At 48.1% G+C, this 15735-nt stretch overlaps 1 protein-coding gene across 4 annotated transcripts in view; it reads right to left on the reverse strand.

The window, feature by feature from the left end:
• znf423 (zinc finger protein 423) overlaps nucleotides 1–15735 on the reverse strand; it is a 130718-nt gene that overhangs the window by 51195 nt on the left and 63788 nt on the right. For 2 of the 4 annotated variants that reach the window (XM_085461088.1, XM_085461086.1), the window contains exons 10-18: nucleotides 15301–15681; nucleotides 14100–14281; nucleotides 13206–13745; nucleotides 12948–13098; nucleotides 12265–12822; nucleotides 11987–12171; nucleotides 11043–11464; nucleotides 10486–10699; nucleotides 9240–9324 (exon numbers count right to left, since the gene is read on the reverse strand). In XM_085461088.1, the coding sequence (XP_085317214.1) occupies nucleotides 9240–9324; nucleotides 10486–10699; nucleotides 11043–11464; nucleotides 11987–12171; nucleotides 12265–12822; nucleotides 12948–13098; nucleotides 13206–13745; nucleotides 14100–14281; nucleotides 15301–15681 (2718 nt within the window). Of the gene's footprint in view, nucleotides 1–3320; nucleotides 3342–9239; nucleotides 9325–10485; nucleotides 10700–11042; nucleotides 11465–11986; nucleotides 12172–12264; nucleotides 12823–12947; nucleotides 13099–13205; nucleotides 13746–14099; nucleotides 14282–15300; nucleotides 15682–15735 lie in introns of all 4 variants that reach the window. The other 2 variants (XM_085461087.1, XM_085461085.1) reach the window with 2 other exon arrangements.

Consider the following 15735-nt stretch of genomic DNA (forward strand, 5'->3'; position numbering starts at 1 on the left):
ACATGTGTAAAACAACAGGAAAATAACGAGCTAGATTATATTATCCATCTGATAATCCACCACTGGACTTTCGACAGCTCTGTAGATGTTTCTGTAAATTGTTTTTCAACCGTTCTGCGTGGATCACAAGCAGTTTATCCTAATATATTCCTGAAACATGTAAGTGCCGCTGATGGGGTCAAAATAGGCTGAGGATCAGAAACCCATCAGTCCTGAAAACAGCAACAATCTGAGTGTAACTGTACAAGAATATCTTTATTCACTCAGGTCATGTTTTAAACAGCAGACAGGTCAGCCCCCCAGACGGGCTTGAAAAGGAAACATCACCAATAAACATGACTGAAGTTCACACAGTCTGCGTCTCTGTCGTACACCGAGCACGGCGTCGTCGTGCTGCACGCCGCACGCTGTAGTAAAGCCTCCTCAGTGCAGCCCATTTAAAGGCTAAACCTTATTGCATTACTGCACAGGCCTAGCAAACGCACACTCAGTCGCTACCAGCTGTGACAGATGTGCCTGTCACAGGAGAAAATGAATTCAGAATAGTTAGTGAATTAAGCAGGGAGTTAATTGTTGCTTGGCCTCTGTTTATGAAGCGCATAAAGGCAAAGCGCCTTGTTTGTCTTGTGACAATTAGCCAGCACGGTGTGTGTGTGTGTGTGTGTGTGTGTGTGTGTGTGTGTGTGTGTGTGTGTGTGTGTGTGTGTAAAATGGTCCTGTTGTCTTTAGCAGCTGGTGCAGCCACACCTGGACAGCTTGAGAAGGAAAAAGAGGGGGGGGATGTAAAGGGGGCTGCAGGTAGAGATGCTGTACATCAGCCTGTGCTCAGCCACAGATGCAGCACACGGTGAGAGAGACGTCGCCCATGCAAAGCAGGAAACTTCTATATGTGAGGTAAGAAAGCTGAAGCTGCATATACACATATCCTCGCGAGCAGAGCACACACACTCATTATTTTGTGTTGTGATAGCTATCCTGGTTGGGTCTCTCCCAGACTATTTGTCAGTGTGTCCTATTAGGTTTCCAAACAGCTTGTAATGACTGGTAATAAACAGCAGAAGAAGAAGAAGGTAAATCAAGCGAGAAGACGACAAAATGAGCTCTCCAGGGGACGGCTGTGCTCCCAGCCTCCAGAACACTCACACACACGCAGAAATACACCAACAATCCTGTCGACGTATTCATGCAGTCAATAAAAGCGACAGTGGCAGGTTATGGGCGCTAACAAAGAGCAAACGTGTCACTGTAACAGAGTCAGAGCAGTTAGAGGAAATGTGCGACTGAGTAGATAAAACTGCACGCTAGCAACACGTTAGCTTACGGCCAGGAAGTTGTGACTGTTACGTAAAAACGCACATTTTAAATAAACTAAATCCACAAATGAAAGAATCTGATTTGGTCAAAACTAACACTCGGTTCGTCTCTCCTCCCATCCACCTTCATCCAGCCCTCTGCGGTCCCCTCGCTCTCTCCCGCTCTTCGTTCCCTTGTCCCTTCATCATCACTCCCTTCCTCCCTCTGGTGTCACAGCTCACTGGCTCCAGGTGGTGAGGGAGGAAGGGAGGAAGGGATGTAGGGAAGGATGGATGGAGGAGGAACTGAAGGCAGGAGGAGGGGTTTCTGTCATCTGTCCCTATGTTGATGCCACCACGATGAAGAGCGACATGCTGCTCGGCGTTTGCTGTTTCATTTCTTTCATGTAATCTCGAGATAAACCAACTCCTTGGTCAAATTCTGTGAAACAGCCGCTTTATCCTGTCCTACATTCACTTAGACATAAATATTCCAACATGACGCTCACGTGTTTGTAAACTAGAAGCTGTGTTTAAGCAGTAAAAGCAGTATTAACGGTGTTATAGCAGCTCTACTGACGGCAGAGGGCCAGGTGTGTGTGAGCAGTTTGCTCACACACACCTGGAGTGAAGGAGTTTAAGTAGCTTTTACTACTTCACAGCACCAACTCTCGTCGTTGGTGATACAACTGATCACAAGCCAGACAACGAGACCGTTTTTCCTCTGACAGGCCGTCCGCTTCCTTCAAGGCGCGAAAAGAAGTAACAACGTCCAAATCAGGATTTAGCATGTGTGAAACTCCAAGATGAGTTTGGACGCCTCCTCACTGAGCACACAGCGATGCACTTTCTTCAGCTCAGATGCTGGTTATTCAGCAACGACAGCAGCCGGAGCAGTCTGCATCTTATTAGTGCAGGTGCAGCAGGGCAGAAGAGAACAGCAACGCTGCTAGCCTGTGGCAAAGACGCTCACACACACACACACACACACACGAGTGAGCCCTCAACCACATTATCCACCTCCATTGACTCTAAAAGCTTCTTACTCGCCTCATTAAGTCTTCAGTGACACAAAGTAACCACACCAGACCCGCGCAGCACCACACACACACGTACAGATAGGTGTGTGTGTGTCTGCACACTGGTGTTAAAGGGGGGGGGGCTTAGAAATGTTTGTACAGACACACATCGGCTCAGCCGCAGCCCGTGGGACGGCTGCTTAGACATTACTAGTCAAGCGCGTCGCAGATTTGACTGCAGGCTAACAGACAGGTTGAATGCAGGTTTGAAATGCCAAATAAATGCAACCTCCAGGTAGAAAATAAAAGCAAGCCAGTATTATTTAATGCCCTGGTTCACACAGGGCTTCATAAACTATTTATGGTCTTCACCCAAAGTCACCATCAAATTTAAAAGGTGAGCGCGCTGGTGCTTTAACTGAAATGTGCCCAGCTTCATTCAGGGAGCTTTAAGATGCTGTTGCAGGGGCAGCGATGGCCACGTGTGCATCTGACCAGCTACAAAGTTCATCAGAAATGTAAAGGATGTAAATAAGGGGAGCTGCAGTTATTATGGTGCATTGATGTAAATAGGTAAGTAAAGCTCATGCTGAGGACACATCATTAGCCACCGCACTCCACAGGGAACACTTAGATCCAGGTGAGTGGCCACTCGATACCTCCAAGGCATCTGTGTGTGTGCGCGTGGTGTGTATGAGGTAGGGAGGACAATGAAGCATGCAGCTAGCAGTGGGGATTGGGGTGAATGAAGATCTGAGGTGAGGTAACTATGCAAAGATTCAGCCTCACTGTGTTATTACGCACACTGACTCCTGCGCTGCACCTTTATTTTCCACATCATGCACTGTGACTGTGTTCTACCCCTGAACTCAGTAACACAAGAAAAAAGCTCATGAATACTGATACTAGTCTGTATGTTCAAAAGCAGTAAAATGTTCATGATGATGGGCAGGCAGTGGGACAGCGTAATGCTGCCTTGCTCATAGTGGGAGACAGAAAGGGGACAAACCTTGCCGACAGGCGGGCTCTTCTACAGGCCATCCGTTTGGCAGGTGGGGATGAGGAGAGAATGGGCACAATTAGTTATCTGTACTGTGAACGTGCAGCGTGTGGGGAGGAGGCAAACGCAGTGTTAAAGGTAAAGGAGCTCGCTGTCATCAACAAATACTGAGTGAACCTCATCGTCCCACAGAAAACATCAGCGACACTGAAACTCTTTCAGAACAGCTGCTGCAGACTGATGTGAGGAAATCTGTCAGATACTTTTAACGCTCTGATCGCCTCCAGTAAATATGACACGGGAGCGTAGCTAAGGCTTAAAGCTGACCTACAGAGATGCACAGGAACAAACTGATGCAGGCGAGTCGAGGAAGACAAAGGTCTGAGACGAAGACAGCAAGGACACTTAGCTGCATCAAAGTGAGCATTATAACCAGTATGCTAATTGGAGACTGGTCCCTGATTAGTACCAATGGAAAGGGCTGACAACATGCTGCGTGTGTGTGTGCCCTGTCTGTGTGTGTGTGTCTGTGTGTGTGTCTGAGAAAGTGAGGCCTCATGCTGTGAAATCTAGACTGAGGTGATTAGTAAAGCATTAGTGGCTGCATGCAACACTCAGAACACGCTGTCAAGGACCTTATTTACACGCGCGTGCGTGCATGCGTGTGTGTGTCTCTGTGTGTCTCTGTGTGTGTCTCTGTGTGTGTGAGTGTGTGTGTGTGTGTGAGTGTGTGTCTCTGTGTGTGTGTGTGTGTGTGTGTGTGTGTGTGTGAGTGTGTGTCTCTGTGTGTGTGTGCGTGTGTGTCTCTGTGTGTGTCTCTGTGTGTGTGTGTGTGTGTCTCTGTGTGTGTGTGTGTCTCTGTGTGTGTGTGTGTGTGTGTGTGTGTGTGTAGGGAGGGGTCTTTTAAAGGTATAATACATCATTTCAAAATGAGCGGTCTGCTCTAAACCACAAAACGGGGACAACAAGTGTATGCTCCTTTATTCTGTGAAAACAAAATGGATTTGCACACACACACACACACACACACACACACACACACACACACACACACACAATGAGAAGGAGGCAGAGGAGGCGACAGAAAGACGAAGACAAGCGAGTGAGCCACACATTAGAGGAGCTGCTCCGATGTCGCTCTTGGTCTTGGTGGCTCGGAGCAGAACGGGCTCATCGAACAGAATAAACAGGCCTCCTGTCAGCGCAGAGATTATTCCTCCGTTTCAGCTCCTCCACCACTCTGAGCTCTGCCTCCCTCTATCTGGGTTTTTCGTCATCTTGTCCTAACCCCCTCGTGTCGTCTCCTCGCGTGTCCGAAACACAAGAACATACTTTTACGTGCTCGTCTCCTCTCCACCTGCTCAGAAATATTGGAGACTAGAAAAGCTGCACACACACTGCTCTGTGATCACACACACACACACACACACACACACACACACAGGTGGGATCTGCCCTTACTGTGCATGAAAAACCTGCAACAGCAGACGTTTGTAGTCTTGCAGGAGCACGTTACAGAGACGGAGGCCGTGCCGGTTCTCATCTCAAAGACGATTGAACAGTCTGTCCTCGGTTATATAAAACGCACAGATTGTCCAATGTTAATTATTAAACCAGATGTAAACACATTATTCTTTGCTTTCTTTAGTATATAGTGTCCTGGCCCTTAGGCTGCTGTCTCACACACACAACAGTCTCCAATGGCAGCTTTGTACCAGAGGCAGAAATGGATAGCTCAATTTCTTTCTCTCCATCGCTCCTCAGTGTGTGGGAGATGGACTGAGGCTGTGTGTGAATGTGTCCATGTGTGTCTTTAAACAGTGTGAAGTGTGGGCATTTCCACTCCACCACACTATTATTCTGTGTTGAGTAGCTGCATAAAGCACTTTCACTGGTCCAGCCTTACAGCCGGCCTCGCAGGTTAATGCAGCGTTGCTGTAATGCTCATGCGAGCAGCCACAGGGCCGATCCCTGTCACGTTTCCTCGCTGTAAACTAGATATCTGCTCACAATTTCCTCTTGGTTTTCAGATGAGTCGTATCAGTAAATAATAACATCATCGTGCGGCAGAAACCATCGTGCTACTGCACGAGGACACCTCGTAAGAGTCCGCACGGATTCAGTAAAACCAGGATGGAAGGAAATTAAACTGTTCATTTCTTTTAGCCCCCTGCATCCTTCTTGAATGATCTCTCCTTCCCTCCTAGAGCGCCTCTGTTTCCTCCTCCCTCCCGCTCTGCCTCCAGAGCAGGGCACTGACCACATGGTGTTTTAATTAACGTTGTGCAGTGCAAGAGCCGAGGCTGGCGCGAACACACACAGGGCGTGACTGCACCATCACAGTGAAGCTGAACGTTTGGGCTGAGAGCTGTAATATTAAGTGTTGCAGGCAGGCCGGCATGTGGCAGTGATCTCAGGTTTAGCATCATTACTAATGTACGTGAATAATCCGGTGATGTCTTTATGAAGACCCGCCTTTAAACCAGTCATTTAGAAACAACCCGCCGTCGAGTCGACATCAAAAAACTCGTCTTTGAAAGCTCTTTGTAAAAACCAGAGAACATAACCCGATATAGATCTGTTCTAATATAATCAATAATCTTTCTCTGACCTGATGGGCACGACGAGATGAACACCGACATGTTTCCTGAATCTGTCTAAAAACGTCTTAATGTGAAAAAGTGTTTTTAATGAAATGAAGGAAAGATTTTGTAGCAACAAAATAAACTGATTCTGTTCATCTGGACGTCATCGGGTGACGTCATCATCTCGATTATTTGATGATATTTATTTAACAATAACAATGTGTTGAATAATGACTTTAAAGATTGCACTATTTTATATTATTTTTTGACAAATACTGATAACAGTGCAAATGTTTGCAGTATAAGAAATAAATGAAAAATGTAAACATCTGTGTTTAGTGAGCTTTGCAGTGTTGCTCTGTGGTGCAGCTACACTGTAGCAAAGTTTACACACTGTGTCTACTTGATCCACGTCTGACTGAACCCATAATGTTTCCACACCACTCAAGTTTTTTTACCTCTTTACAACCAACAGCAGTCACTCTCCTCTCCAAATAACTTCTGCTGAGCTTTCCAAGCTTCCCTCGGGTCCTCTTATTGTTGTGACGTATGTTCGAAACGCAGAGAGGTGCGCTCGATTTGCCACACGGAGCAGCGCGAGAGTAAAGCACGAGGGAGGGGCTAATAATCGGCTCAGTCATTTTTAATGATCGTTGAAAGCCCAGATCGTGATCGAGATTAAAATTCGATTAATTGAGCAGCCCTACCTTAAGCACCAGTGTTGTTTTTCAGTAAAGTGAGGGGTAAATATGTCACCTGAGCTGTTTTTGGGCCCAAACACGAGCGGCACGTTCCTGCTTGTAAATATTTTCCTCGGAGCTGCAGGGATTCCTCTCTAGACTTCCCACGTTGACCCTCTGTCTGCCTGTGTGTTGTGTCTCTTTCTCTTCCTGACAGCGTAATTAACAGGACCGTGGGGTGCACCGTGTATTACCCACGGAGCGATGTGACAATCACATTACTGGACTGAGTTAGCCGGTAGGAGCTGGCCTCCTCCCTTCAAGCAGTCAGAACTGTCAACGTAAAAACACTGAATCACAGTTTCACTCGGACGTTACATTGTTGGACTTGTGTTTCTGTGACACGCAGACGTGCAGCAGACTGAGGCGGCCGAGCTGCGTGACAATCTGAGGCGAGCGCACTTACAAGTGTCGGAGTTCCTGAATGTGAGAGCTGATTATCGAGGGCGTCTGATACGACCGTTGAACAGGCGCTAACACTCACCAAGTGACACAGTCAGTCGCTGCTGCCCCCTAATCGTGCACGTCCACAGGCTGAGCACGTGCACGAGCGTAGCCGTCAGAATCAGAGCGTCAGGCCATAAACTCACAACATTCAAACAGCACAACTTAAACTCGAAACGTCCCACCTGTGACACACTGAGCGGGGACGACAGGAAACAAAGTGACACGAACCTGTGTGATGAAGGAAAATGTAGACACTTTAACAGAGGGAACAATCCTTTTACATCAACACGTTACAGCCGAGCAGCTCTGGCCACTCACCACCTGCATTCATCTCCGTTTCATTTATTACTGTAAACTCGTTAGTGCCGCGGCGACCGAGAGAAGGAAACGATCTGCGGTGGAGACGAGGAAGACGATGCGTGAAACGGAGCATCTGCTCATTTTCTTTTCATCGGCGCTTTCAGACTAAATAAGATCTTCGTTGAAGAGTGGGGGAGGAAAGGGCTGCGGGAAATGTAAGAGGAACTGGGCAAGCTCTTAAAAATAATCTGCCTCAATTTCATAATTAATCTGCGCTAGGTTTTCACACAATTAGCACGTTAATTAACCCAAAACTGCCACCACTGTGCAGGGATGTGTGCGTGCCTACGCTGCAGAGAGAACGACGAGTTAGACGTCAGACTGAGTGGAAGATCAAGGCGGAGGAAAGTGGCGAGCACTGGGTGAAGGACAAAGGTGAGGAGGTGAGGGGGGAACGAGAGAGGAACACGGGGGAGGAGGAGGAGGGCCAGGATAACGGTCATGTGGTGAAGAGCGAAGAAGACGGACGGCAGGTAGAAGACACGGACGCTTCCTCCATACCTGCTTCACGCCCTGGAGGACGGGGCTGTGGCCCCCCCACACCCTCTAGCAGATCATTACATGAAGGAACCTTTAAAAACAAGCGTGTCCATGCTCACAGGTGTACACACGGGTGATCACACCCACAAACTACACCCTTTTTGGCTCCTACCTCAAAGCACACTGTGTTCTGTTGATCTTATGTGCTGCACAATAATGTTTAACATTTAGTATTTACTGTCATATTCCCATATATCATTGTGATGTTGTTTATTCTATTACTCTTGTTCTCTTCTGCTTGCTTTCTTTTTTCTTTCTCAGCAGGTGATCCAGGTGATCGATAGATGTTTTTTTTTCTCTGCCCGTTCTGTTGGTTTTTGTCTTTTGCCCTTCTCCCCCGTCCCTCTTCTCAGCTGTTTCTCTTTCCCTCTTTCTTTCTCCCCTTCTTTCCCCCAGTCAAGTCTGTCCCGTATTCAGTAAGTGAAAATAAAATAAACAATAAAAGGTGAATCAAATGGACCATTACGGCAAGGCTGGGATGGTCAGTTTGGTAAAGTAAATCCGTTGGGCATCTTTCTTTGCCTTTAGACAACAATTCTGATGCAAAAGAGCCAAACGGGACAGGCCAAAAAAAAGAAAGAAAACACGGACGCTGCAGCTGTGGCAGGTGTTTGATAGCAAGTGGGGGCGGGGCCACACACTAGGGAGTGAAGTAAAAGTTATTCCAGCTGTGCTGATGTTTGGAGCCTCTCTTCTCCAGACGCCACACACACACACTCAGGTCTGGCGAGGGGCTGCAGATCAACCCACAGGTCCACCTCGTTAATCTCCATGACGACAGAGATGCTAAGGCAGCAAATTAGCAGAAAGGGGAGAAAACGGGAATCTCACAAAAGAGTCAGGTCTTAAACACACACACCGTCGACCTTTGCTCCCCTGTGATGATAATGGAATTAAATGAAAAAACTCAGACAAACATGGATTTACTGTGCAGCGTGTTCGTTTGTGTCATCCTGTCCAAACCTAAAAGCATCACCTGCGACCTGCATCATCATATAAAGGTTTAGACACTCGTATTACGTTTGAGTCAGCTGTAAGATTACGATGATTCTCCAACGTTTGATCTGTAGTCGTGGCTGCTCCTCACAGCCCACCAGACAAAAAGGTCTTTGTTTCACCGTCTGTCTCACCTCTGTGTTCATGTGAGTGCATGCTTGTGCTTTCATGCTTCCAGAGTGCCATCACACATTCACAATGGCTGGGTTCACACCAAACTCTGAAGTCACGCACACGGAAAAGAAAAGCACCTCACTCACCGATCATGTGATTGGCAACGTGAATCTGGATCTCTCTTTCTGTCTCGAACGTCATTTGGCATTTAATACACTGGTAGGTCTTTTTCTATAACAGAAGGAACACAGGAGACTGGTCAGTGCAATAAAGCTAATGAGAAACAGGCTTACATGTTAGCACATCAGACACACACAGACAGACTGCACAGGAATGAAAGAATTATTAGTGCAGTGAAAGCTACCAGAGAAAAGTGGAAAAGGCTAAAAATAAAACTGCACTTTTCCGCACTTGCAGTCATCCCTGCACATATGAGACATTTCAACCTCACAAATTCTTGCACTGAAAGTCCAAGTCTTTGGAGGGTTGGGAAAGGAAGAGAAGGTATGCAGCTACACAAACACCAAAGCTGGATCGAAAGTGAGAGAAGCAAATGAAAAAAGGAGGGTGTGAACGCGAACGAGATGAAGGGAAGAAGCGATGAAAGAGAAGGAAAAAAGGACAAAGGAGAGAGAGAAGGAGCTACAGAGAGAGGAACCGGAGGCTCTGCTTATCCATTCATAGCACAGAGTGATCACTCATGCACAAACACATACAAAATACACAAAGGCCCCACTTCCACTGTGTCTCTGCTGCTTCAGCCTGCTAGGATGACTACACACACACACACACACACACACACACACACACACACTCTAATCCTACTTTGTCTGCTTTGTGCTGTTAGACTAAGCAGAAACAAAAGTGCAGGTAAGACAGAGGGTCCCTGGGAACTGTCTCTCAACACACACGTGCTCGCTTGCAAGTACACACACTCTCACACACTCAGTCACACACACTCTCACACACTCAGTCACACACACTCTCACACACTCAGTCACACACACTCTCACACACTCAGTCACACACACTCTCACACACTCAGTCACACACAGACACGCGGCAGGTCCCGGGGAGCCTGACTGTCAATATCAAGTAGAGCGAACAGCTCCCACAATGCGTCAGCACGCCCCAGCCGCAGGACCCAGTGGGCTCAGCTGACACACACCCACGTACGTGTGGAAGCTGCAGACTTATACACAACCTCGTGCACACACAGAGTTCAGGAGCGTCGTTTGCAACCTTGGAAATGGAAACACTGGCCTCTATCACTCTGCTGGATCACACCAAGAGCTTTTATACATTTGACCTTTCTGTGCGTAGCTGCCTCCTTCTCTTTTGCAGACACCGTTATATGGTTTTATGGAAACGTGCCCTCTCACTGTTTCTCACCTTAGGAGCAGGTGAAACCTCGGCCTTCTTTCCTGCTGCGCTGGTTTCAGGACTGATCTCCGGATGATCCGTCTGGACGTGGTTCTCCAAGTCCTCCAGGCTTTCAAACTTCACCCCGCACTCTGGACACCTCAGCCCAGCCGCGGCCTTCTCCGCCTGCGCGTCCCCGGGCGTGACGGCTCCTCCCTGGCTGGGACTCTGGCCGTTCGTGCCCCTGATGTGATTTGAGCATTTGATTTGTTTTAGCTGATTTCAGTGATTCTAACTGATGCTAAACAAAAAGGATTTCTTCACTAACTTTGGTAGTTTTAGGAAGTATCTGTGCAGTTTGTGACAGCTGGAGCAGAAAATCTGAATAAACTGGGCAGGTTTTTGAAAGATATTTCAAATATTCATATACTTTTCATAAGAAATGCACCCAATAAACGTGTGCCGAGTTACCCTGTGCCAGGCAAAGCTTCCAAACAGGAGAGGCATTCATTCTTGACTTTAGTCATTATTCTTTCCCACAGAGGGCTGAGTCATGCTGCAGCCCTGTTCACAGCATTGCTGCCTACCTGCTCATGCACCCAGCACAGAGGCCGTAAGGCAGGCCGTTGACATCCAGCTTCACCAGCTCGCCTTTGTTCTTGAACTCCTTGAGGCAGAAGGCGCACTTATACAGCTTGTGCTGCTGCAGCTGCCCATTAGGGGACGAAGAGGCAGAGCCGTTTCCTCCAGCTAGTCCTCCATTCCCGCCTCCGACCGCAGCTCCTGCCAGCGCCGCGCCCGAGGAGATCTTCTGCATGTGGAAGGTGCCGTGGATTTTCAGCTCTAGCGTGGAGGTGACCGTCTGCATGCAGACGACGCAGCGGAAGCCGGTGAGGGAGTTGCGAAGGTCGGGGTGCATCTGGCAATGCTCTATGAACTCCTCTTCACTCTGCAAGGGCATCTTACAGATTCGACAGGTTCCCGTGTCCAAGCTTTTACTGTGGGTCACCTGAAGAGAGGGAGCACAGACGATTAACACGACCGTGACCAGTTACAAGACACGGCGTTGCTTTTTTCAGTAACGAGTATCCTAACTAATCACTATTCCTATCGTTACAACGCCGTTACCGTTACTAACAAGAAAACTGAAGCTGTGTTCAGTTTATCTTATATCAGCTGCAAAGAAGTAGCTGTAAGTAACCCTTTTTTGAAGAAGTAACTAGTAACTGTAATTAATTACTTTTTCAAAGTAACTTGCCCAACACTGACCGTGACACATCAAAACACCTCAGACGAAGAAGTCATTTTGATAAAAGCTCAACATCAGCATCACTGATAAGTGACGAAGGCTGCGTAACAAACCGCCTCTCTGAGGAGTATCGAGCTCTAAATTCAAAGCAGCCAAAGACGAGTCAGGATGCAAATCTAGGCGCAGAAAGAGAAAACGGCAAAAACGTCGCACACGCAGAAACGTGTCTGCACCGCTGCACCTGCTGTTCAGTGGAAAGTACTTGTCACAAGTCTGAAGTACCTTGTGCTCGGTGAGGGTCAGCAGAGAGGGGAAGCGCTCGCCACAGATGGGACACATGTAGTGTTTGGCGGGGCCGCGGTGCGTCTGAGCGTGCTCACGAAGCCCGTTCTCAGAGAAGAAGGTTCGGGAGCACACGTTGCACTTGTGGTTTCCTTTGATGAAGTCCGCCTTCTTCTTTCGAGAACCTGTTGTACAAAATTAAGACGCATAATCACAAATACGATAACAACACAGAGGACTCGCTTCCTGACGATGACAGAGTACGACAGCATCGTTACCGGCGTCGTCTTCTCCCGGCCGGATGTTGTGGTCACGCAGTCGGTGGTTCTGCAGCAGGGACTCCATGGTGTAGGCAGCGCCGCAGATATCGCAGGCGTACATGGGCTCTGAATTATCCAGCTCCTCCTCTCCTCCGCTCGCCTCGTGGCTGTTGGCTGCATCTCCCCCCTGGCTCGACCCTCCTCCCACCGCTGCGCTCTTCAGCAGCATGTTCTGCAAGTCGGCTTGCTCGGCAGCTGCAACCGTCGCTCTCTCCACGCTTCCTGCTCCTCCGTTGCCACTTCCTCCTCCTCCTCGCTTGGAGGTCTGCGCCAAACCGTTAGGCGTCCCGTTCTGGCTCCCGCTGCTCCCGGTGCCGCCTCCATTGCCGGTGATGTTGCTGCCATCGAAGACGCAGTGCTTTTCTCTCAGGTGTCTCTCCAGCAGTGAGATGGCGTGGAAAGCTTTGCCGCAGAAGCGGCACGTGAACTTCTTGCTGTGCGTGGTGATGTGACACTGGAGCTCCACTTCTGTTCCAAAGCTCTCCCCGCAGAAGATGCACTTCCGGGGCTTGAGTCCTGTCAGTCAAAGATCAAGTTATCGTGAAGATGAATCCGTGGCACAGGAACGGGAAATATCAGACATTCTTTTCACATCGTAATCGTGTATTTGTTAAACGTAACGCGGCACAGCTGGACAGTACCTGCACCGAGACCTCCCGGGAGGCCCGACCTTTGGCCCAGATGGTTATGTTTAACGTGCAGCTGAAGATCCGTCTCCTTCCTAAAGTCCCAGGCACAAGCTGTGCAGCGAAACAGCTTCTTCTCATTGCTGTGCTTCACTGCCAAATGCACCTGGATGTGAGGCCAGAGAAACAAACTCTTGAGCAGATAAACTTTGCATCTTTCGGGATTCGTGTCTGCAAAAGGTCACACTCAACAACGAGCCACGTGTCGTTTACCTGTATAGACACCTTGGAGTCAAAGACCTCCTGGCAGAGAGTGCAGTGGTACAAGACAAACGTGTGCATGTCGAGCAGGTGTTTCTGCAGGTCGTCCACCGACGAGAACTGTTTATCGCAGCTCTCGCACACATACTGGGTGGACGTGGTGGTGTAGTGTACCGTCAGGTGTTGGAGCAACGCCTCCTGTGACTCAAAGTCCTCCTTGTTGCACTGGGGGCAGGACTGGCGCCTCAGCAACATCTCCAGGTGCGACTTGAGGTGGGCCTGGAAACCCTCAAAACTAGCAAACCGCAGATCGCACTGGTTGCAGGGATAATCTCCGTTGCTCCCCATGGATGGAGTGGAGTCCCCTCCGAGCCTGTGGCGTTTCGGGGAGGAGATCTCGACGTCCGACGAGGCGGGGCTCAGGTCTGCGACTTTGGCTTGCCGTTTGTTGTTGGCCAGCGGGATGTTCTTGTGGTTCTCCTTTATGTGCTTGGTGAGCTTGAGGAGTGAGCCGAAGATAGGAGAGTTGGTGCAGTAAGGGCAGGAGTAAACCTGTGCGTGGATAATAACTCTTTACTTTTTTTAAAGATTATGATGCAATACGCCGAGTCGTCACACAGCGACCGACAAAAGTCATTTCAACCACTGCGAGCTTACAGACAGAATCACGTCAGTGTGTTAATGAGTTATGAACGCTGGCTAACAGCTACTCGAAGTGTCTTTGTAGTGTGAACAGTGTGTCAAACAGCAGCAGGTTTCAGTGTTTCCACTGTGAACTGTGGGTTAAAAAGTCTCAGTCCGACTAACAAACGACACGATACGGGAACTGAATAACTAACGAGGAGGGCGAGCTGCGTTTCTTCTTCTTACTGGTTACACTTAACAGATTTTACAGTTTTTCCTCACCTCCATGAAGGACTGAGATCCAGCCTGAAGTATGGGAGACTCGAGTTTGGCCACCGCTCCACCTGATGCACTTCCTCCACCTGTTGCGGAGGTGCAGTGTGTCTGCTGAATGTGCTCCGTCAGCGAGGACTCTGTCAGGAAACCCATTGAGCACTGGTTGCAGAAGAAGGCATGGTTCCCTTCTAGGATGGAGAAGCTCACTTTAATCGTTGCAGCAACAACAGTCACAGGAAATGATGACACTGTACTTAACACCATGTAACCGACAAGCAGCTCACAGCTGACCTGATGCAGTTCATGCTTAACCCTTTAAGACCGACCATAGAACCAAGTCCACCAGAGCTTATTTTATATGTTTACATGCTGTGGAGCCATTTTTGGGAGCATTTCAAGTTGCTATACATCAATACAACCATTATAGCCCAGATTTGAATAATATGTCTGCATTAAGTGCATAGTGATTACATAAATTGCAAAAAACTACAAAAAAATTGAAAATCGTTTTTGCTTTTTTAACATATATTTCTAGTTAGAGAAATTTAAGAGGCTTATCCCTCAAAACTGTAAATACAAAAAAGTTGCACAAAATAGTTTCCCACCACAGGAAATTTATTTTGAGTGTCTTCATAGTTTTATTTTTGAAATACACCAATTTTTATATACTGCAGGAAAAACGAAAATAAATATTATAAAAAAGCAGCATATGCATCAAAATAAACTATTTCCAGCAGTGCAATATGAGTCCTCAGCATCCCAGAAACCACACAGAAAGTCATAAAGTCAAACATAACTTTTAAAAGCACCAGTATAGGCTCATGAGGCCCTGATGGTAAAAAACTACATTTCCGCGAAAATGACGTCACTTCCGGTTTCGGGCAGGTCATACGATAGTTTGCGCTGACGTCTATTCCAACGTAGGAAGTGTTACAAACAGCTGATCGGATCAGCAAAGCGTGTTTCTGGAATATTATGTTTGTGTTGCTGCAAGTGCTTTTTATGCAGGTTTTGCAAAGCTGTATGTGGAAGGAAACCGTGACCGAGGACAAGCTGATGGCATCAGATGTAAGTACAACTCCTCCGGTTTCATATGCAAAATTTTTTATTGCACTAGCTTACGTGGTTGCAGAGCTACTGGGATTTAAAAATAGTTACGCAAAACAGAGCGTGTCCGCTCCGACCGGCTTTAAAGGGTTAAACACACCTAGTGTGGTGGATCCTGCCATGATGCCACCGGGCAGGCAGTGGGAAACCCTGATGTGCTCTTGCAGAGAGTTGATGTCCCCGAACATGTCGGGACAGTAGTTGCAGTGGAACGCCGTGACGTTGGTGAACTGCAGCAGAGGAAAAGCCGCCGCCGCCGCACCCACCGTTCCTCCGCTCGCACGGTGAGCTTTGCGCACGTGCTCGTTGAGGTTGTAGAGCGTCGGCAGAGTTTCCAAGCAGAGCTGACACGTGTGGCTCTGTTGCGGCTTATCTGCATGGATGGTCTTCAAGTGGATCTCCAGCACTGCCAGACTGTGGAAGTCTCTCTTTGAGCAGTAAGGGCAAGAGTACGTCACTTTACCCCAGGATCCTCCCCCGCCTGCACAGACACAAAGGGTACTTTAGTGAGACTAACTGGTAACTGTGCAGTTAC

The sequence above is a fragment of the Copadichromis virginalis genome, linkage group LG7 (assembly GCF_057382275.1).
Source record: "Copadichromis virginalis isolate Kocher_CV1m ecotype Utaka linkage group LG7, C_Virginalis_male_GT1.1, whole genome shotgun sequence".
Classification (NCBI taxonomy): domain Eukaryota; kingdom Metazoa; phylum Chordata; class Actinopteri; order Cichliformes; family Cichlidae; genus Copadichromis; species Copadichromis virginalis.